This window comes from Numenius arquata, chromosome 13, assembly GCF_964106895.1.
Source record: "Numenius arquata chromosome 13, bNumArq3.hap1.1, whole genome shotgun sequence".
Classification (NCBI taxonomy): Eukaryota; Metazoa; Chordata; class Aves; order Charadriiformes; family Scolopacidae; genus Numenius; species Numenius arquata.
The window spans coordinates 1,433,016-1,455,253 of NC_133588.1; the positions used below are offsets into that span (position 1 = coordinate 1,433,016).

The 22,238-nt window shown below is 39.9% G+C and overlaps 1 protein-coding gene across 1 annotated transcript; it reads right to left on the reverse strand.

Annotated features, from left to right (window-relative positions):
• Positions 1–1,132: 1,132 nt before the first annotated feature.
• On the reverse strand, positions 1,133–21,846 carry PLA2G15 (phospholipase A2 group XV). Its single transcript, XM_074157940.1, has 6 exons — positions 21,633–21,846; positions 13,869–14,025; positions 12,303–12,421; positions 9,883–9,981; positions 9,261–9,485; positions 1,133–5,379 (listed from the first exon to the last, which is right to left on the reverse strand). Exons 1-6 carry the CDS (start codon positions 21,781–21,783, stop codon positions 4,868–4,870), a joined length of 1,263 nt encoding a protein of 420 aa, XP_074014041.1. The 5' UTR covers positions 21,784–21,846; the 3' UTR covers positions 1,133–4,867.
• Positions 21,847–22,238: the final 392 nt, after the last annotated feature.

Here is a 22,238-nt window from a genome sequence, read left to right on the forward strand (position 1 = left end):
GCTAAAGAGAAAGTCAAGATGATTTCTCAAAACTGTAATGCCATCATTAAGATAAACATATCAGATAGCACAGCAAAATAGCATCAGGGAATATGCAACTATACCTTTGTTATTTAAAAGATGCACAACCTGAGCTAGAACCAGTGTTGTATCAATATTCTAGCATTCCACAGGACACCATGGCTTGGCATCACTCTAGCCAGGCCCCATTATCATTCTGTTCCCACTCCCCTGTGTTCTCAGCCTTCCCAGCTTCTTCCAACAATTGGGACATTGCTTTAGTGCAAGACTTTGCTTATGTCAATGGGGTGTCAATGAACCTTGAGGAAGGCACGAACAAGAATTGTACTGGGACAATTCTTGGCCGATTAATAGGAAGCTAGGACAGAGAGAGGAGCAGCACTCACTAACACTCATCTTGTATTACAGGCTTTAATTTTTTTTTTTTAAAAAAAAAAAAAGCTCCCAGAAGGCAAGTTTCAACCTGATAATTTTTTTTTCATTGTCAAGAGTTACACGCAATCATTTGAAGTACAGGTTAGTAGAAGCATCCAGGCCAGCCTCCAGAAGACTTACGCTTGCCCAACAGGCTTCTAGATTACTCTGATAAGGGAGGTATTTCCAGAGTTTTTTTGCCCCACAGGATCATTGTCTACTGTTCCAGTTTCTTCAGAGCCACAATGCTATATTTTTAATTGCAAAAAGATTATTTCATACAACCGTGAAACCATATGGTCAACATACATGGGTTGTGGATCAGTTTGGAAACCAACAGTATCAACGCAACTGCAAGCATTTAGGACACTTCAAGACTGAGGGACTAATTTTAAATGATTACCTCAACAGAAGGATGAGGCATCCCAAGAACTTTTTTTTTTTTTTAAGAAGATTAGCAAGAAAAAAAGCAAACAAAGGAAACTGAGTCTCAGTCACACATCTCCATAAATTCAAGAACAATTAACAGAGAAGTCCAAGCACACCACAAGACAGTAGGTGCATTTGGAAGACAAACCAAGCAGCAGTTACTGCGAGAAAAGGAGACACCAGGAATCCCTGGGGAAGAAAAATAGCAACAAGTCGGCATTTCATCTGAGCACTGAGACAAGACTTTATTCACAACAGGAGACAAGCTGTATTAGATCAACTTTATTATGTTATCAAAGTTTAACAATAAAATATTCAAAGTCTATTGAACGCGTTCATACACAAAAGGAGCATATAAAATGCTAGGTCTCAGAATATGTTCCATACAAAATACTGTTAAGTGTAGAGCAGCAAAGTCATTGCCAAACATTCCCTGAATTTAAGAGGGCCTTGAACACACTGTGCTCCAAGAACTACCTTAATACCAAACATTCCTTCCTTTGGTCTGCAAGTCCTTTGCAATTATTGCTAGTTATTGAAGCCTTCTCTTTTTAAACAGAATCACATAGTGACTCTGAACCTCTTCAGAAGTATTACAAGAACAGCTGAAAGCTTCTTCAGCATTTTCTATACATTTTGTCAAAAATAAAATAAGAAACACATTTGGTCCTCAAGACTATTTTTGGTTTCTGAAAATATCCTGGAAGAATAAAACCAAGTAAAAGTTATGGAAACGGAGAGACATGATTGATAGGTGATAGGTATAATGAAGATATGTCAGTGAATTCAAACATTTCAACTTTGCAGTGTGGCAAAGCACCTGAGTTACTCCTCTTGAGGAAGTGCCACATTCTCCTCTCCTTAAAGATTTATTTCTTCAGACCTCTCTACCCACAAGAAACTAGAATGCTCAAGCGCACGTGTCTCTCGCAGGCCTGTACCAGTAGTGCCAAACACTCTGGCCTTGGAGAGGAACATGCCGTAGTGAGTAAGCACTTCCCGACACACTGCGTGAAGTGGTTCAGTTTCAGCGACTAGAATAATGTAGTTTACTTGCTGCATTCACTTTTCTATGAGAACTCCATCCTAATATGCGAGAAACTGAAAATGAAAGGGCTGAAGATGATTTGGTACAAAAATCAGAAGTTCTGGACATAAAACAGAACCATAGTCTGTAGAACCCATCACATCCAAGCAAAGTCTCACCAGAAGCACTGTGCTTGCTCTAACACAGTACTTCAAACTCAGGTATGCACATTCTTGTGCCACAAGGCTTTATAGTGACAAACAACATCAAAAAAAAAAAAAAAAAAGCCCTGAAAAACTTTCACCTTCATTTTACCAGGTTAACTAACATGAGTTTATTGAAAGAGACACACTATAGGGCTTGTCTACTTAGCGGAAAGCTGATTTACAAATCTTAAGGTTAAAAGATATGGTCAACTGATCTCAGAACATGATACTGGGTTGTCAAAGTTAAAACAGAGTATTTTTTTTTCTTTTGGGGCACAAAGAAAAAAGTAGTAAAGGAAAATAAAAAAAAAAAGAGCGAGCATCTTTTGGAATCATGTGTTTTGGAACTTCAAATCACAAAAATCCCTGAAGCTAAACTCTTGGTATGGGACTGAAAATAACACCAATTAATGGGTAAGGATCTAGATGAAGCTTAGAAAAATTCTCCACACCAGGTTAAGAACTGTTTCCCTATGTTCTTTTCCCATTTGTTTCAGCCCTTGATGCCCTGTTGGTAGCCTCCAATACAGCCTCCAGCTCCACTCATTCCAGTGCTTATTAACAGGCTACATTCTACCTCAGCAAGAAATACTGATTGTGATAAGCCGTTTTCTGTGATGTCTTTCTGTTATAAACCAGTAACATAGCAATTTATCCAAAAATCAGACCAGAGTCAGACCACAGGAAGAGCTTTATCTTTGAGCAGTCTTGGAACACAAGCCTGAGGCTTGTCCAGCTCACAGCCCTGCATAAAATAGAACACTTGGCTAAAGGACTTTTTTGTGGGGATTTGTTGTTGTTTTGTTTTTTCATTTCAACAGTTACCAATTACAAATGGCTTGGGACAACTTGGTACTTACTCTGGAAAAGTCTAGGCAATATTGCTGCTGAACTGTACGTTTCTGGGCAACTGATGACAAAATAAATGTTCCATTGTAAAAAAAATCAGGAATATATGTGTCCTCTCCCTCAACAAAGGTAACAGGGAAAATGAAGCTACATAAGGAAGTTAAAACTTAGGAAGATATTTAGCTTATCCATGACCCTAGTTCAAGTTGTTCTGGATTTACAAGTCCTTTCTGATTAAAACTTAAAGCCTTAAACCTACCTCCTGCGCCAAAGCATTTGCAGTCTACAGGAACAAAAAGATTTCAACACATCTTACCAATACACTTAAAGACAGCAAACATTTTATGCATGCTACCAAAATAGTTAAAAACCTTATCCTTTAGACATCAGTTTCTTAACTAATGAATCCTCAATAGTTCTGATGAGTTTCTGAAACTCTTAAAACATTTTTCTTGGAGGACCTAGCATTTTGAAAGCATTCAAAATTGTATTTTCAGGAAACAAAGTGCAGTCTAACTGGGTGACTGGTTTTAAAGCAAGCAAAAGAGGAATATTCAAGTGAAACCATCTTTCCAACAGCACTTCTGTAATCAAATATGAGGGCCTTTAGGCTATCATTTCCGTGGCAGAGTTGAATTTTTTTTTTTTAAGTAAAACAATACTGTGGGAAATTAGTCGCACATTCAGCAATTTACAGAAACAGTTAAAGAACAGCGTGTCCCAACTTCTTGAAACAGCAATAACGAAACATGTAATCTATGGAAAGTGAATTTTAGTCTTAAAACAAAGTTCCTTTTCAGCTGAATGCAATGTTGTTCCAATCACTACTTGGTCAGTAACTGGATCAGAGCTTAAGTATTTGACTGAGAACACGGTTTATACTTCATACTGTATTATGCTGGCTTCCATTTGCCACCCCATTTCAGGAAATTAACTTTTCTTTTTGAATTAATGCCCACCATCCATTATCATTTCCCCTACAGGAAATAATTTTTTCCACACAGAAATGTAATTCTGTATGGATTGTTTGCCAGTATTCAACTCAATTAGCTTTAATTTATGTGCTACTTCACAAAGCTACAGTTACTGCAAGCACCAACCACTGTTTATCTTCTGTCCCTCATTGATAAATAAAGCACAAGATCAGAATTCCTCAGACTCCAGACTGTAAGTAATCAGGTTCTAGAAGTCAATGAGCAAACAATTTCTTCCTTTAAAAAAAAAAAAAAGAAAAAACAAAACCCAAAAGATACCTAATAAGAAGCTTCAAGTAGTTCACTCATCTATCTTTCCCCCTGCCCCCCCAAAAAGCTGTAACAAAAGAAAGGCTGGATACAACAAAGGTGACAGTACCAGACAGCCCTCTTCCCTATCTTACCCAGTAGATATGCACATTTACAAACTAAGGTACTGGGAACTGTGGATCAGAACATGCAAGACCCTTTAAAAAGTCTACTGTGCTTCCCAAATTAAGATAATTCCCTTCTGAATTTTGGGCATTCTGAATTTCTGGGCAACTCTGAAGTTCTGGGCATCTGAAATTACAATCCTTCCTCGCCCTCCCACTCCAAACCCTGCAAAGACCACACAAAGGAACTCAGGTGCCTGTGGTTCTATGTAGTATGTGCAAGGGGCTGCACAATCTCCAAATGGAAGTCTGTATGAATATTGGATATAACACCAGAGGCACCAAAATGCATATTTGTCTGAATCTCCAGAATCTGAAAATACCATGAAGCATCATAAACACAAATCAGAGACAAACGATCATTTAAGACACCAAACAACTTCTTGAACACAGCCTTAAAAAAAAAACCAAAATAAATAATTCAAATACCTAAATATCAAGGGATTAAAAGGCATTTTCCCATATTTAAGGGAAGGCATCACAGGTGACGAAAATAACTGTCAACACAAGGTATCACAAATCAAAAAGCAGCTTTTTCACATAAGAGATAGTAGTATCATTGGACAGCATTTGAATATGCTCATTTCCTGAAAGCTCAAATATCACCACTTCTTGTTTTTGCATGTCCACCCACTTCTGGCACTGCAAGGCACTCTGTAAGTTTACTGTCCCATCCCCATCGCTGTAAAGAATCTTGGGTTCTTTGTCAGGAAAACTTTCATAATGGAAGGAATCGGGTGTTTCCACGCCAGTACCATAAAGACAGTGTATGCGCACACCAGGGGGTGTCATCTGGTAGACCAGGGGTTCAGTGTCTTGTCTCATCAGCCAGCCATCTTCAAAATTGATGTCCCTGTAGAATTTCTGGTAATCCCGAAGAGTGTAGTTAGCCGTAGGTGTGCTTACAAAGACCTTATCTGGAGGCCACGTGTAGTTGTAGGGGAGCATCCAATTTGTGGAAACAGCTGATCTCTGCTGGTCTCTGATCTTGAGTGAACTGATAACAGGGATTCTGTTGTTGTCACCTTAAAAAAAAAAAAGTGGAATTTCATTATATGCAAAGCATGAAGCTCAACCAGTAGCAATTACTGAATAAAAATATTATTCCCTTTGCTTACAGTGACAATTTGAGAAGTTTGTCCTCATTTACAATTGCCTGAATAATTCCGCAAACTGACTTCTAATAACTTACTAATTTAAATGCAAGTTGATGAATGGATGACTGACAAACCAAGGACGCTGCCGCCTTTCCAATATGCTCCTTTTTAAAGGCAAAAATATTTCCTATATCAGCCAAGTAAGAAATCAAATCAGCTTTTATTAGGCATTACTTATACCATTTGCAAGTTTTGTCTTAAATGTTCTTCTGGAAATGTATTTCCCAGTGACTCTGGTACCTAGATCATGTCTTTTGCTGAAAGAACAGATAAATATACTATCCACACACATGTAAGAACTCATAAAGAGACGCGCTATATGCTTAACAAAATGTTTAAAGCTTTGTACATTCAAAACAAGCAGAGTAGCAGTATTTAATTCAGGATAGCTATAAAATTAGCATATAGCTTATTTACCATTTGGCATAGTGTTTTACCAGTTTATGTGCTCCCTTCATAACAAAACCTACCAGAACATGCTTACAACTGAAAGAAAATATTACCTAAAAAAATAACTTGTCATAAAAGGAAACAGAAGAAATACTGTATGGCAAATATTACTGTCGCTGCTTATGCTCTTGAGTAAGAATGCTGCACTGGGTGACCAGTTCAGCAGTAGTACTTCAGCACTTTTAACTCCTCTTTAAGAGTCAGAGCTTGTTAGCTTCTGGTGGGAACCACGGGAGGGGAAAAAAAAAAAAACACGCCAACATCAGCATCTTCCCTTCCAGTCAGCATTTCAAGACTGTTGAAATACTTGTATCGCTCAGAACACAGGTTTTTCTCTAATGTAGCACTAATATTTTCTAGCAGCTCTGTTAACTCAAACTACATCTTTGCCAGGAGCGTGAAAAACAAAACCAACGATTCTTGAAAGACCAGTTGATAACTACTATACTTGGGAAATGTTTTCAGCTGGCCAAGCTTTTCCAAGACATCATATTTTCTTAAAATAATACAAATCTAGAGAGCTAGAGCTTATTATTAATGAAGGTCTTAAATTATACAATACCAAATAAACCACAAAATTGTTACATTTTACCAAGTTTAGGCTTACTCTTATTACAGAACCAGAACACTTTAAGAACTTTTGTAGACATCAAGTCCGTTGTTTTCTCAGCAGTTTGTTCCAAAGATGGCTCAAAATAATAAATGACTTATAATTTTTATGCATCTTTCTTCATATTTTAACCATTGTTCTTGCACCTTCACAAAATTAAAAAGCTGCTTAATAAATGGCAGATACAGTGATTACTAGAAACAAATTAAAAAAAAAAAAAAAGGCCCAGCGACAGGTCCAAGTTTATTTTCAGTGAGTGTCTGATCAGCCCCATTTTCCATTATCAGAGTGACCAGCACTCCTCAGTCCTTCTGTCAGCTGAACCTTGAATCAGATTTTCTATTATTAGGTCCAGCTGGTTACAGTATGTAGTGAGGCAGGTCAACCAGACCAAAAAAACTGTAATACTGAAACCAAAACCACTATTCCCGAAATAGCACCAAAATGTATTTTTCAATTCCATGAGGTGGCACTATTGCTTCAGCAAGGAGATCTAAAGCAGTCTGTAACACCATGTTTAGGAGGAGTACATACTGCTAGTATAACTCTGAAACAGATAAAAAGGAAACTCAAAAGAGCACAGCAAGAATCACAAAGGTCCTAAAAGATGTCCTTCATATTTCTGTGTGGTAGAAATACTTAATTGTGCACACTCACCACTGAGCTACTACGAGGCAGTTTTCAGCAAAGAAAGCTCAAGTTCTGAATTGAGCAATGAATGGAATGTGTAGATTATTCTACTGAAAATAAATTTTCTAACACAGAACCTAATTATTCCAGCCTCCTCTTATAGAACTGTTATAAAATACTTATAAAATCATTTCATTTTCTCCAAAGTACAGAAGTACTGTATGGCCAAGACCATGCTTAAGTCAGCAGACACAACACTTGCTGACATTGTAGTGAACAAGATTATTTAGGTCTAAGGAAGACACTGCTAGCATCTTACACTGACAAAAAAAAAAAACAACCAAACAAGCTACCACAGTGAACTTTGTGCCTCTTGCTGTAGTGGGAAGAACATCCTCAATTTATTGGCACTGGAATTGTAATGACGTAAGTATTCATCTTGCAAAGCACATGAATAAGTAGCAGAAAGTATCACAGAAGATCTAGAGAAAATAATTCTACCTGTTTACCACTTCAGTAACACAACTGTGGATTTGAATGAAGTTCCTAGCTATTACCAGATTATAAACAGGAATGGGAACAGAAAGAACGCATTCATAGCTTGCCTTGTCTTTCCTGCAGCAACACAGTATTTTTCTTTGAAGCAACAGTTCTTCTGCATACTAACACCCTGATGATCTCAATTGTAGAAATTCTTTAATAGACTAACATAATCCAAGTATTAATGCCTGATGGTTGTTGTTTACTGTGGATATTTAAGACAGAAGTAGCCTAAAAAAGTGCATTCTTATATTCTGCCCTTTTAACTTTCATATGCGATTCTTAAATTTCTGTTCTAGAACATGGACTTTAGTACAACAGACACACACAGATTAGAAGATGACTACATTTTAGTAGAAATTTAACTATTCATTATGCATTTGTATAGCTAGCCACTTTGGATGACATGCATTTTAAAGGATAAACAAGATAGGAAGTACAAAAAAGTTTCATCCAACAGAAATCTGGAACTGGGGATTTTTATATAATTGTATAATTTTATTAAGGTTATATTAACATTGCTCAGCTCCTGCCATTTCTGTAGCATGTAAACTTGTCAGAAGAAGCCTGTGGGAAGAGGGAAATAATTTTTTACAGTGCCATTGCAATAGATTTAACGATGTATAACTCAATACAAACATCCAATTTAAGTTTTCTAATTAGTAACTGAGCTATGCACTACTCAGAATCTAATGCCTTTGCTAAGCAAAGTATTCTTTCATTTGTCTATGCGTGACTGAACACTCGCTGCGTGTTCTGCATTTTGATGAAGTCCAGTTTTTGATGCCAGCTTTGTTTAGGAAGAAGGTAGTGATTTCCAAAGCTAGCAAGTCAGAAACAAGCTAAAAAACCAAGCCAGAATCATGAACTAAATGCTAAAGCACATGAAATAATTATGGTATCACATAGTGGGGTAAGCGAACTTTTTTCATCAGTCATTTGCAGTTACTTAGTGAAATATGTTATGCTGCTTTATTAAATTTTTGTCTGTCTTGGGTATATCCTGTATGCTAAACCCAAGGTCTCAAAGATTCATTTTCCTTATCTGTAGAGTTATAACTTTCAACAGGCATTTGTGCTGTGGGCACCCCTTCACCACCATTTCTGCAAGTTTCCCTTTACATGTGTGATCTTTAATCAAAAGGAAACTACCCAATGCTCTGTAGTCAGTAGTTTTGCAATCCTGAAGAGAGAAATCACTTCTGGCAGCAGAAGTGACAGAAATAGAAGACACCAGGCCAAACAACAGATGACACAATGTGCTAAAAAGAGGTTAGGAGAGGTCAAGAGGAGATGCAGCTCCTGGTTAAGGGATATAAAAGATTTACACCACTCCCATGAACATAAAGAAAAATACATCTGGTCACAAGGCTTGAAACAGCAAGTTGCCATCACTTAGGAAAAAATTATTTTTAACTTCATAGTAATTTAAACACTCATCCTGCAATCTTACAGTTAACAGTCTAGTTAGTATCTTGCACTACTGACAAAATATATTCCAAACCCTGAAATAACCTACCTGAAGCCAGCACACGGAGAGTTTTAGCCACTCCTCCCCATGGAGCGCCTAAAGACACATAATCCTTTATGTACTTGTCTTTCCAATCCTGAGTCTGATGGTTGAGGAAGTAGAGGGTGTACATATTCCCCATGCTGTGGGCAATTAAGACAACGGGACTTCCATACTGCTCATACATTAACTCTATCATCTTGCGAAGGGCCACAAAATAGTCTCCATTCTCATCTGAAGTAAACAGACAGGTTACACAGTTATAACTACTAATTGTAAATGCTGAACTGCAACACAACTCTTTAAAAGGTTTTTTTTGAAACTGTCTGTGGAACTAATAATGCAGAGCTTAGAAATTCCAGTATTAAGTGGGAGGGCTGGGTGCTTTTGTGGGGGTGTGGGGGTTTTGTTGTTATTTTGTTTTTACACAAGCCTTAAGTAGCAAACTGTTTAAAGCAAAGGAAACCACACCACAAAGCTTTCACCTGGGGCCAGGGGTATCCAGGCTTCAAGAACTAGTCAAAATTAAGGTTTTAATTATAATTATTCAGGTGGGATGGGAGAAGAGACTCAAAACAATATTTGCTGGCTGGGAGAGGCAAAATTTTGTTCAAGTAATAGCGTTACTTACTTGGTGCCTTTCGCCAGTCATAAGGTGCTCCTCTTACATCTTCATCACGTTTGTAGCCCCAATCTACTAAACTCTGCACCAGCATATAAAAGTAACTGCCTGTAGACATCAGAGAAAAGAGAAACAGAAGAGTGAAAAGAGAAGCATTCAAAGCAGCCGTTAGACACTATCACAAAACAACGCAAGTTCTGGAGGCCACACATATGGACATTGAACTGTAGTCCTAGTCTCTGACACTCTAGAAAGCTGCATGTTAAAGTGAGTTATGCTCACTGTCCCCCAAAAGTGAGAGAATACCAGTATTAAAACTTCTTACTAGTTGGCTGATCTGTCAAATAAGTGTGGCAGCAAAACATGGCATACACAAGATGGAGAAGTTTTCCCCGGCAGAAATGTGTCTTACCCTTGAACTGTAAAGCATACACCTCAGAACTACATTACAGCCCTAGCTTCTGTTGATTGCAAATTAATTTAAGGTAGGGTATATAATACATTCATAAAGGCTGGCCTGGACTTCAACATTTATTCTCAGAAACAAATGCTTACAGCGTAGCCCAGGGCAAAATTCTGGAAACTACCCCAAACCCCTTTTTCTATCAGGTAGTGGGCTGAGAATTAAGTGACTGAACATAATGCTTTAATTGCAAAGAAGGGAAACGTTTGCAGACTGACTACATATTGACACATGCTGCATATTACAGGCTTTGACACATAGGATATAAGTATCACCACAATTCAATGTATCTAGTAACAGAAAAATCAAGTGTCAAAACATCCTGCTGAATATCAGAGTCATATTTAAGTTTAAAGCAGAACATTAGTCTCAAACGCTTATCACATAGTCCCCAAAGTGAACATCTGCAATTTCAAATATGTCTGTTCTAGTTATAAGAGTCATCTAGTGAAGATCATTAAGTACATTACTGCCCTTCTGGGGATTGCTCCCTACAGAAAAGAAAAAGAAACCCATACTATGAAGCATGTGAGCTCAGTCCATTAGACTATTAAATTACTTAAGTCTTCAGCTACAGCTAACAACTCCTCACAAAAGCTTATCAGATTCAGTGTTTTCTGAAAGATGACTTCCACAAAAACACTAAATAAAAAAAGATCTGCAAACATTAATGCACAAATCCTTTGCAGCACAAGTGTAATTATGTAATTGTTCTGACACTGACAAAAGACAGGAAGTTCGAGTGGGGCACTACATTTCCCAAGCCCATTATCTCATTCTTAAGGCCAAAAAACATCCTCATAGAATCATAGAATCGTTTGGGTTGGAAGCGACCTTAAAGATCGAGTTCCAAACCCCTCCCCTGGGCAGGGACACCTCCCACCAGACCAGGTTGCTCCAAGCCCCGTCCAGCCTGGCCTTGAACCCCTCCAGGGATGGGGCAGCCACAGCTTCTCTGGGCAACCTGGGCCAGGGTCTCACCACCCTCACAGCAAAGAATTTCTTCCCCAGATCTAATCTAAATCTCCCCTCTTTCAGTTTAAAACCATTAGCCCTCAACCTATCACTCCGGTACCTGATCAAGAGTCCCTCCTCATCTCTCCTGTAGCCCCCTCAGGTACTGGAACACCACTATAAGGTCTCCCCGGAGCCTTCTCTCCTCCAGGCTGAACAACCCCAACTCTCTCAGCCTGTCCTCACAGCAGAGGGGCTCCAGCCCTCACAGCATCTTTGTGGCCCTCTTCGGGACCCGTTCCAAGAGGTCCATGTGCTTCCTGTGCAGAGGACTCCAGAGCTGGACACAGTACTCCAGGTGGGGTCTCACCAGAGTGGAGTGGAAAGGTAGAGTCACCTCCTGCAACCTGCTGGCCACGCTTCTTTTGATGCGGCCCAGGATGCGGTTGGCTTTCTGGGCTGCCAGTGCACATTGCCAGCTCATGTTGAGCTTCTCATCCACCAACACCCCCAAGTCCTTTTCCTCAGGGCTGCTCTCCAGCCATTTTCTGCCCAACCTGTATTTGTGCCTGGGATTGCCATGTCCCAGGTGCAGGAACTTGCAGGACCTTACTGAAAACTAAGATGAAATGAAATGGTTTTATTTTGGTTTTGCTTGTCAAGCTTCAGTCACATGATTTGCTCTTCAACTTATATAATTTTCCAAAAATATCTGTCTTCAAAGTGCTTACTCAAGTTTCATCCAGAGAACTTAAATTTGGCACAAGAGTACATAACACAGAATCTTCTTGTCTCAGTCTATCAGGCCAAACAACAGACAAAGCAATACAATGCAATGAAAACACTTAAAAGCAAAGTGAGCCATATGCTACCCGACTACCAAAAAAAAAAAAGTTTTCCTACTTCTAAACAAAACTGTAATTTGAAACCCCATTTCAGTAGCTTGTCTTAGGATTTTTCCAGTGTGCCTGTATAAAAGTGACAAAGCACTTCAGACACGGCCTGTACATACCAACGCTCCTTTTACTTGGGTCAAGGAATTCCAAGGAAAATGTCTGCCCAAAACCTGGGACTCTGATATCCACTCCATCTGGTGGTTCTGTAATCTTACTTGTTCGGTTATATACCAGCCTGGGGGACAAAAAAAAAAAATAAAAAGAGAAAAACATGAAACATGTTGTATTAGCACATGACAACTCTCAGCTACATTGGGTCTTACATCCTGAGTGCAGTAACAAGAACCTTAAGTGCTATTACTCAGAAGAAAAAAAAAAACCTAACAGGCAGACATGGTAAGAGTACTCTAATGGCTAAGAGGTTACATAATGCAAACAATTGTTTTAATTAGCTTAATGCTTTACATTCAAAATCTGAGGCTTCTCTATAAAACAGTATACAGAATTGTAGCTGAACTTCAACTTTAGAATATAAGCTACTTTATGTAGTTCTATACCATTTCACATAACGGCAAAGGCTTTTCAAGAACATAAGAATGGGGCAGTAAAAGATAAAATACCTGTAAAATCAGATACCAGAAAAATTCTCCTAGATAAAAACAATTCACTTCTGTTTGACTATAACACCAACACCAGCATAAGGGAGTACTTGATACTTCTTGACTAATAACAACTGGTACCTCAGGAAACACAGAGAGGTATTCGGTGTTCTGTAGATATTTTTCAAATCTATTTGAGATACGAAGAATTTGGAGCATTGGGTCAGGGTTTTTTTTTTTAATCGTCATTATTATTGTTGTTGCTGGGGTTTTGCTTGTTTTTAATACCATATCAATACAATTGCAATTTCTGAATGCAAGTTTTTACCCCCAGATGGAGTCTTAGAATCTGAATTGATACTCATATCTTCACACACCACACACCAAAAACCTCTCTAACCTGCAAGGTGTACAGCAAGACAAAGCAGAGGTACAGCTACACAACAGCTTGGTATATTCACATAAACGAGCAACATACCAATACAATATTTTTAAATTGTACAAGCTAAATATTTGTTCTCATAGAGATACATATGTGATTTTTATCGTAGCATTAATGAAATAGACTGAATGATGAAATATTCTGAAAGCTTTAAATTAGGCAATGTTTTAAACCAAAATAATTCTGGAAAGAGAATTCCAGACTGCCCCTGAAGAACCGCATGTGTCTCAGCTGCGCCTGGAACTGCTCTCTAATGACACACTGCCAGCAAAAGTGCAAGCTCACATTCCTCCTGCCTGTCCCCTCTGTGCTGTCTCATCAAAACTTAAGTAACTCATCAAAAAAGCAGAAAATGTTCTGCTTTCAATAAGCTTATCAAAGTGTCTGGTAAGTGCCCAAACCAACACTGGATAACGGGCAGGAGAGAGAGTGGAAGAAACTAAAGAGAACCTCTGCTTTTCATCAGTGAGGCAACAGAGCCACATCTTCAGATTCATCATGTTGATCTACCCAGCAGAATTCCAAGTCATTTCTCTCACTGGTCTTGAATCAGAAAAGAAAGTTTAAGGCGGCCGTTCTGTACAAAGCATGTCAGTCTAAGGAAAGGAGATAACTGCAGAGAGCAACATTTCTAGTCTTACCTGATATTATCAATCCAGCAGTCAATGATGACAGGCAGAAGCAACTCTAAATTCAGCCAGAGTGTAAAATAACTGTCTGTCTTCTTAGAGCAGAGATAGTGGACTACTGATGGCTTATCTAACTTTGCTTCCAACTGATTACCTAAGTCCCCTGGAACTGAAAGATATAAAAAGGAGACACTTAAACATGTATAACATTTTACAATATACACATCTTAATACCACAGTCCTCATATGCAGTATCACTGCATCCAGAGACACCATTAAGTTTTGTAACTGGATAAGAAATATTGCATAAGAACAGAGTACTTCATGCACATTTTCCACTGAGAAGATTTAGATTTTCAAAAACTATTAACTAGGAAACAACCATGTAGAAAAATTCTGGATCAACAGTTCATAACTTCAAAGAACAGACTATATAGGAACAGGCCATGTTAGGCAGCAGGTATGAAAAAAAGATCATCTCAGACATTATCAAAATTATCCGTGTTTTAAAGTGCAAACTGAATCTTTCTGGAAGAACATTTTCTTCAGAGTATTACAACAGCACATGCAAGTCTTTCTGTTCTCGGTAAACAGTTGCTTGCAAACTACCAATGTTCACTTTTTTTGGACACATTACATCAGTAATACTTGGGAGGGAAGGGTCTTGTATGTGCACCTTCTCTGAAGGACACCGTTCTTAAGGCATATATATCAAATGCCAGTATTACTCTGATTATGTTTTATTTTCCTTTATTTTAAAGGCGATGGAGACAGGAATATTATTTCTAAATTTGAATTAAGCTTTAAAAATTCTTACAATTTTCAGCAGCAAGTTTCCAGAGAAACTTCTTACATTCTGTTATGTTTAATCGCTTTTTGCTCAAGAACCAGAAAGGCAAAGATACTTCAGTAACTGAAAAGTTTCTCTGTATTAGAAAAATTCAGGAGTTATGCACTTAAGGGTTGTCCCAACCCCTTTCAGCACACCTTTTTTAGGTGTGTATAAGTGTATCCTATTTACTTGATGGTTTTTAATGCAGACCTACCCATACAGTTGCTTCCCACCCCCATTTCAATAAATTATTTAATCAAAACAGTTTAAATTCTACAGAAAATCACTGATACTTAGCAATGGTTTAAAGAAAGAGGTAACATCTTTTAGTGGAACATGTAACTTAACTTGAAAGCTAGACATGCTTTCAGAGAAACACCTACTACAGAACTGAAAAAGGACAAAACAAGACTAAATATAGACCTGGATAACCACACTCTTACGAGCTTCAGCCGCTGCAGGTTATACCCCACCACAACAGATATACCTCAGGATGTCTTTATTAGCCTACTGTCTCATTAGGCTTTTCATGTTTTTATTTCTGCAGTCTTAAGTGAAACGTTAAAAGACCCAGTAGCTGACCACAGTTTATTTTAGGCCATATTTCAAGGACTCTAACATACTGGAAAGCATAGCAGGGGAGATTATAGTATTGCATCACACCCTAGAAAAAGTTTACTGAAGTTCAGTCTTGTAACCTCACAAAATGTTGTTTAGTTACTGCTTATAGCACTATATGGCAACAGCTTGTTCCACTGTCTCATGCCTTTGCTGTATCAGTGCTCTTAATTAGAAAAGGAACAGAATGTAATTCTATTTATATCAAAATATCATTCATGACTGGCCAGTTTCAGCAACAAACCTGCCAAGGACAGAACAGGTTGATTTTTTCTTCAGCTTCAACGCAAAACAAAGTAGAAGAGTGACGTTCTGTTCTACCCCAGAGTCTTATTTCTCGGATAAAATCAAGTTCTTCCAGCAAAGATACCTTTCAAAAACTCAAACATCTGGAGGATGAGAGTTTTAAGAACTTGCTGAGGTTTCCAAACAGCACTCAATCATAAGCACTCCCACTCAGAGTAGGCAGACTCACAACTGAAGAAATTTGAGATTATAAGGAAGATATATTTATCAAGAAGAGTATTGAAAGCAGGAAACTCTACGAAGTCTCATTTGGACTTATTGGAGTGATCTTAGATTAACTGTAAGTTTAATTTGGTTAAGATATTTTATCCTGAAACGACTTGAGGACAGAGGCTGTGCTCCTGTGTCCAACTGGAGCAGAAGATGAGAAACACTGCATACTAATTTTTACACAAGGAATGACAAGGATCAAGTTGAAACGTGGCAATTTATTTAATTCTAAACAAAGGATAAGGGGCAATTTCCATCTCTGCCAAGATACAGTACTGCAGTTTAAAAAAAAGTAAGTCTCTTGTACAGGTGTGATAACTGTTTGTTTAGAAAGCAGGGATTAAAAAAAAAAAATGTTTTTTTCAGGTTTACATTTCCATATTAACAGTGAAACTAATCTAATTAATCACTAATTGACAACTCATGTTTTATTTTCTTAAAGTATATACTGCAAGCTGAAGAGGGTTCATAATGAAGATATAGGGAACAAAAGGCAAATTTTGATTTTTCAGATTATGGAAAGAAACATGCAAGATCTTCAGTCCTCACCCTTCATAATTTAAGTGTTAATGATTTACATTTTGGCTGGAGAACTACTTAGTGGCTTTTTGATAAGTAACAGGTTAAAAAAAAAAAAAATCACACTGAAGATTAATTCTGTAGGATAAAGACATACCTTCCTGAATTTTCTGTGATGAAATTTGAAAGCAGTAGAAAAAACACATTTCCCTTTGCTTTCAGGCCATACACAGAAAGCACCTGTGGGCAAAGTAATTTTTTTCCTCATCCTCTCATCTACCAATATCTGTAGTTTCTAAGCCTTTTTGCTGAAAACATTATAGAAATCTCTTGCTTTTTCAAGCCTGCAGACTGACCCCATAGATGTACAAAATAACTGGCAAGTGAAGTTCTGCAAAATACATCAGCACAAGTTAAAACTAGATGCCCAAGAAGAGATCTCGGGCAGCACCCTTGCTTCCCTAAGTCCCAGTTGTGCAATACATGCGTTGGGTTTTGAACTGTGACAATTGGGAACACAATGAGATTCCATATTCAGCAGAAAAAAGTGTCTCCATCAGATTTGATGATGTTCCAGTATATTATCATTTTTCACAAAGATGGTAATCCCAACAGAACTCATCCTAATCCATTGATGAGCCCAATTCACTTCCAGTATTACAGTATCCTTTGCTGGTTTGGGGAGTTTGGGGGGTTTTTTTGGCTCAACTACCCTGACAAAATTAGATCTCCCTCTGGGATGTGTTCTTGTTTGAATAAAGCTCACGGAAAGCATATTTACAAGTTTCATTTGGGAGTTTAGAAGAGGTTACAGACTTTTCCAAGTCTGGGAACTACAGTAACTAGCTTTAGGATAGACTGATACTCCTGCCTATCACCATCCTTAAGACTTAATGACCAATTCACAGTTCCCAGTAGGAGACAATAAGCAATGCACCCTGGAAAGTGACCGGCCTTAATACTGCTCAGGAAACAAAGATAAAAGAACATTCAACAAAAGCCATGAATAGGGGGACTTTAAATTTCATCTGGAAAAAAGAAAAGATAGTATGTATATAATAACTGGGGGGAAGCTATTGTTTGTGTGGCAAAGGGGCAATCATTTAGTACTTTTTTTACTACTTTTATCTGGAATGCAAATACCTTTGAATATATATCAATTATCATGACTTTTTAACTGGTATAATCTCCTCAAATAACTCATCTTTTTCTTTCTCTAAATTAGCCTTCCTTCAAAATGAAATAAGCTTTCTGGGAAATTAATTTTAAACTCTGGCCGCAGTTCTGTAAGGAGAATGTCTCGACTGTGACAGACTGCCACAGAAAAGGCTTGAGCTTAAAATTAGGAACAAGAAAGCAAACAACGTCTCACATGATACTCCCAGATATCTCAGATCACATGAGGCATAAACATTTAAATCACTCCTGACATCTAGCCAGCTGACCATACAAACACACACCTCAATTAGCAGTCAGCAGGAATTCACAGACAAACCTCTTTTGCATGTAAATCAATTATTAACAAACTTCATGTAGGTGTCCTTCTAGAAAACTTTAGCCAAGTACCTAACAAATTGTTTGCAGAAGATATCAGAACATTGCTATAGTAGTTGTGTTGAGTCAGCTCTAAAAGGTAAAGAGTTCAGTGAATCGCCACTGATCTTATAAGGACAGGTTATCAGCTCCCAAAATTGATAAGACATGAGATAGTACTCAGTGATTATTGATGGACTATAGGAGAAAATGAAGAAGGAAGAACAGCCACAAAATAAAGGAACTTATTGTGAGCATTAGAAGACATGAGCGTTGAATATATAACCAAACTGGTAAGAGAAGTGCAAAAATACTATAATTGCACCTAAATATGAAGCAGATATCCAGAAGCCCTTGCACAGAATATATATATACTTAATAGATATTGTCAGTAGAGCAGAGGTATTCAGTAAGCTGTCCTGGTTCTTAAAGGAGATTTTGCTGTATGAATATATTGTCCTGGCTGAATAGTAAGCTCTTAAAGTCATGAAAGCAACTCAGTATCTTAAGTAGTCCCCCTTTCCCCAAAGACACTTGAGAGAAGAACTCCAAGAAAATCACCTTACATTTTAATGAGCATTGTGTCTTTGGTATCAAGCCTTCAGGCAGGACTCTTGGAAGTAAGGTTTTGACTTTTACCTCATGTTTCTTCTCTAGTGCCACTATTATAGCAATACCCTTTGATGCTTTGTTATTTAAATCTCAGGGAAGATTGAGCAATCCCATTGCAGTATTTCGCTGTCAATTACTACCCATGTCAGTTTGGTCCCTGGTCTTTCTCCCTTGGTATGTACTAATACAACCTTCAGGCACAGTAGCTCCTGCTCCTAAAGCACCATTTGATGATGCCCAGACCAGCATAAAAAAAAAAAACCTAATCCAAATGGAGCAATGCCATTCTCCACATTCTTTGTGCCAGCTCTTCCACTAAGGTAACTCAACTACAAAATTAACCACATTCCTCAACAGGTTAATTTTCTCATGCTTTCACAAGACAAATGACTCCACAAAGTGGCCAATAAGCAGGGAACAGAAAGCTGGGGGAGCAGCAATGAGCTATTGGATTGGCTTAGCTGTTTCACAGACCCACGCTTCACCTAAGCCAGTTAGGGGGCTCTACAAATCTGAGATCGGTTGCCACCGCAGCTACAGCCAGCAGTTGCAAGGTTGTATTCAGGCAGCTGATCTGTTTTCAGAGTTGAGATTCCTAGAAGCAGTGTTTTCATGAGTACCTGGGGAGCAGAACGCTGTTACCCATATAGAAGCAACATCCAGTATTTGCAAACTGCTGCTCTACTTCCTCCGCCGTAACTTGGGTAAGCACAGCTTGCAACTGCAAGTGGGGCCATTACACAAAAAACTTTGTGAGCAAGTTAGGTCTTGTGACCATCACTGGTCTAAAACATTTATGAAACAACCATTATGTTGACAACATTCCTTTAAACAGCATTCCTTCTTTCTTTATTCCTTAAGATCAGGTGGCCAACTTGCCATGCACAGAATAACACCAAACTTGTTAACTCCCCTTTCTGCTTACGGGTTTTAAACTCCAAACAGCCCAAGTGTGAATGCTTAAATCATGAGACCACATTTACTACAAGATAAGAACATAGTTAAAAACTGAACACATAGGAGTTAAGGGTCTAGATACCAGCCTGGTGAGGAGGATCAACTCTGTATCCCCCTCTCGTGGGCTCCAAAACCATCTCAGGCTTGCACAGCCCTGTGTAACACAGCCCCGGGCACACCTCGGTCTCCTTTTGCATTTGTGGTTCCACTGCAATGTGTGTTTTTCTCCCCTCTCCCAAACACCTGTGCTGAGCCAGCCTCCCTAAACCCTTCTGCCATCCTCACCACAGTAATTCCTAAAAAGCTTATCTTCAAACATCACATACGCAAGAAGGGTGAAGAAAAGGTCATGAAAAGTTAACTAGAATCAAGACGAGAACATTTCATACAGAACCAGTGAGTGACCGATAGTCACTCCTTCCTCTCCTTTATTTGTTTGACCTTCACTGCCCATGTCATGTCTAATGGAAGCTAAGCTCTTAGCGCAGGTGTTTTTACAACTGCAGTCATTCCTACACATCAAGAAAACATGGCATTTTACAATAGTAAGTTATAGCAAATCACTCCCTAAGAGCACCTTCTTTCTGAAACATAGAAAGAACACAGAAAAATTAAGTAACTCGTTAAAACCCATTGAATCTTCGCTTTCTGGACAGTCAAGACTGGGCAGCAGAAAACAGCAAGTTTTAAAACACAGACACTGACTCAGCAAGAGATGCAAATGCTGTAGTGTTTGATGAAAATTCACTCTAAAAGCAAGAAAATCTGTTGTTTAAACCACTTGCTCATGAATGTGTGCTCAGCCACACCGTATTCACCATATATAGGAAAACAAGATGTAGGTCAGCCATGGTTTTTTCAAAGCATCTTTTCAGTATGTATATACTTACAGTAGACACCTCAGTAGTAACTCCATGCTTCTATAATCGCTATCCCTTTATCCCAATTGCTTTTAAATCTTCTTTGATTCCTTCATAGCCAGAGTTGAATATTGGATCAGCACTACAACATTATCACCTTTGTCATCAAGAAGCTTGCACTGGAATAAGCACCAAAGCCTATTGCTAAAATCCAGCATGACAGAGTAGAGAGATAAAAAATTGCTTCTAACCTTCAGACAGGACTCAACTTTTGTTCACATTTTAACTCCAGCCTCTTAAGACATCCTTTTGTGGTTTCTTCTCCCAAATCTACATCCTCTCAGCTATTTCAGCCATCTCTTAAGAACTCAAATTTTGTACATGGTGGTCCTAAAATACACAGCAACTTTAAAAGAGTTCTTGTTTAGTGCTTACCCTTTTATGGCTGAAGTTCCTAAGAGTTGTAATAAGTCAATGGCAGACTCTAAATTATTACAAATAAGTGGAGCTCAAACTGAACATGTCAGTGATTATCATTTTCCCGGTATTTTTGCCATTTTTTTACTTTTTCTTCCACCTTTATCATCAAGGTTAACTGCATAATAACAGACAACATCCTGAATACATTCGCAGGACTGAATACTGACATTAGTATCACTAATTAATGTATTGGAATGCTTAAGAATTCTAATTTCAGTAGACAAGTTATTAAACACTTAAAATTTATTCACAATTCTCCTTATCAATGGATACAAAAAGCATCTAACAGATATTACTCAGTAACCATTATGCGAATACTCTCCACGTATTTGGGCCAAACTATTCTGTGTTAACAGGTGAAACCACAGGCCAGGAATCAATATTCAGGTTTTATGTTGTGCAATGAAATGAGCTTATTATTTTTAAAGTATTCGTGGTCTGGCTGCCCTAACACACACTCCCTCCTCCTTCCACATCCGATTCCGACTTCTTTATGAGAGGTTCGTACAGAGTCAGAACTCCAGAAGCGAGGGCCTGGTTTTAGTTAATGAGCTCAGACTGCGTTTAGCCAAGCTCTGTTTCCCCCGAACCCGCTAAGAGGCAAAGACAACCTCAGATTTCCAGCCTGTCGGTGCCCCCCCGGGCCCGGCCCCGCACCCCCAGCCCTCGCGTTACGGGGAGGATGCTCCGTGCCCAGCCCCGCCGCAGAAACCGGGGAGGGGGGGCCGTGCCCGCCCCGGGCCTCCCGCCGCCCCCCGGCCGGGGCGGGAGGGGGGACAGGCCTCGGCCAGGCTCCACGGCGCCAGACGCCCGCACCGCCGCCTCCCCTCGCCGACCCCCGACTCTTACCCAGCACCACGGGCGGCCCCGCGGGCCGGCGGCGCGGCAGACAGCCGCCGCCGGGGCAGAGCAGCAGCAGGAGGAGGAGGAGGAGGAGAAGGCCAAAGAGGGGGGTCCCTCCCGGGCGCGGGAGGAGCCTAGCGCCGGCCGGCGGGACCATCACCCCAGCGCATAACCCCGGGGCCGGGAGCCGCCGCTCGCCTCGCTCCGCCGGGGCCGCCGCCGGAGTGCGGCCCCGCCGCCCGCCCCGGCCTCAAAAGGGCCCGCCCCGCCCCGCCCCCGCAGGCGGCACCAGCCGAGCGCCGAGAGTCGCGAGCCGCCGCGCGGCCTCGCTTCAGGGCCCCTCGGCGGGACCCCGCGCCCCCTCAGCAGCCGGCCCGCCCGCCGCCCCGCGCCCGCGGAAACATCCGCGGATGGGGCGGAACACACACCCGCCTTTCGGAGGCCGCCGGGTGCCGTGGGCCGGGCCCGGCCGGTGTGAGGCAGGGCGGAGAGGCAGGGCACCCCGCAGGCCGGGGCTGAGGCCTCCGGTGGCGGCTGAGAGGAGGCAGGCAGGGAGGGACAGACGCCCTTCCCCCGCGTCTGTCCCTCAGCGCCACATCGGCAGCTGCCTGC

Excerpts from the sequence above, each read along its gene's own strand:
- PLA2G15 (XM_074157940.1), bottom strand. The coding sequence starts at position 21,783 with ATGGTCCCGCCGGCCGGCGCTAGGCTCCTCCCGCGCCCGGGAGGGACC. Across the intron at positions 9,982-12,302 it reads CCCAAGTAAAAGGAGCGTTG|GCAGTTACTTTTATATGCTG; the intron begins GTATGTACAGGC and ends TGATGTCTACAG. Across the intron at positions 5,380-9,260 it reads TCTCCGTGTGCTGGCTTCAG|GTGACAACAACAGAATCCCT; the intron begins GTAGGTTATTTC and ends TTTTTTTTTAAG.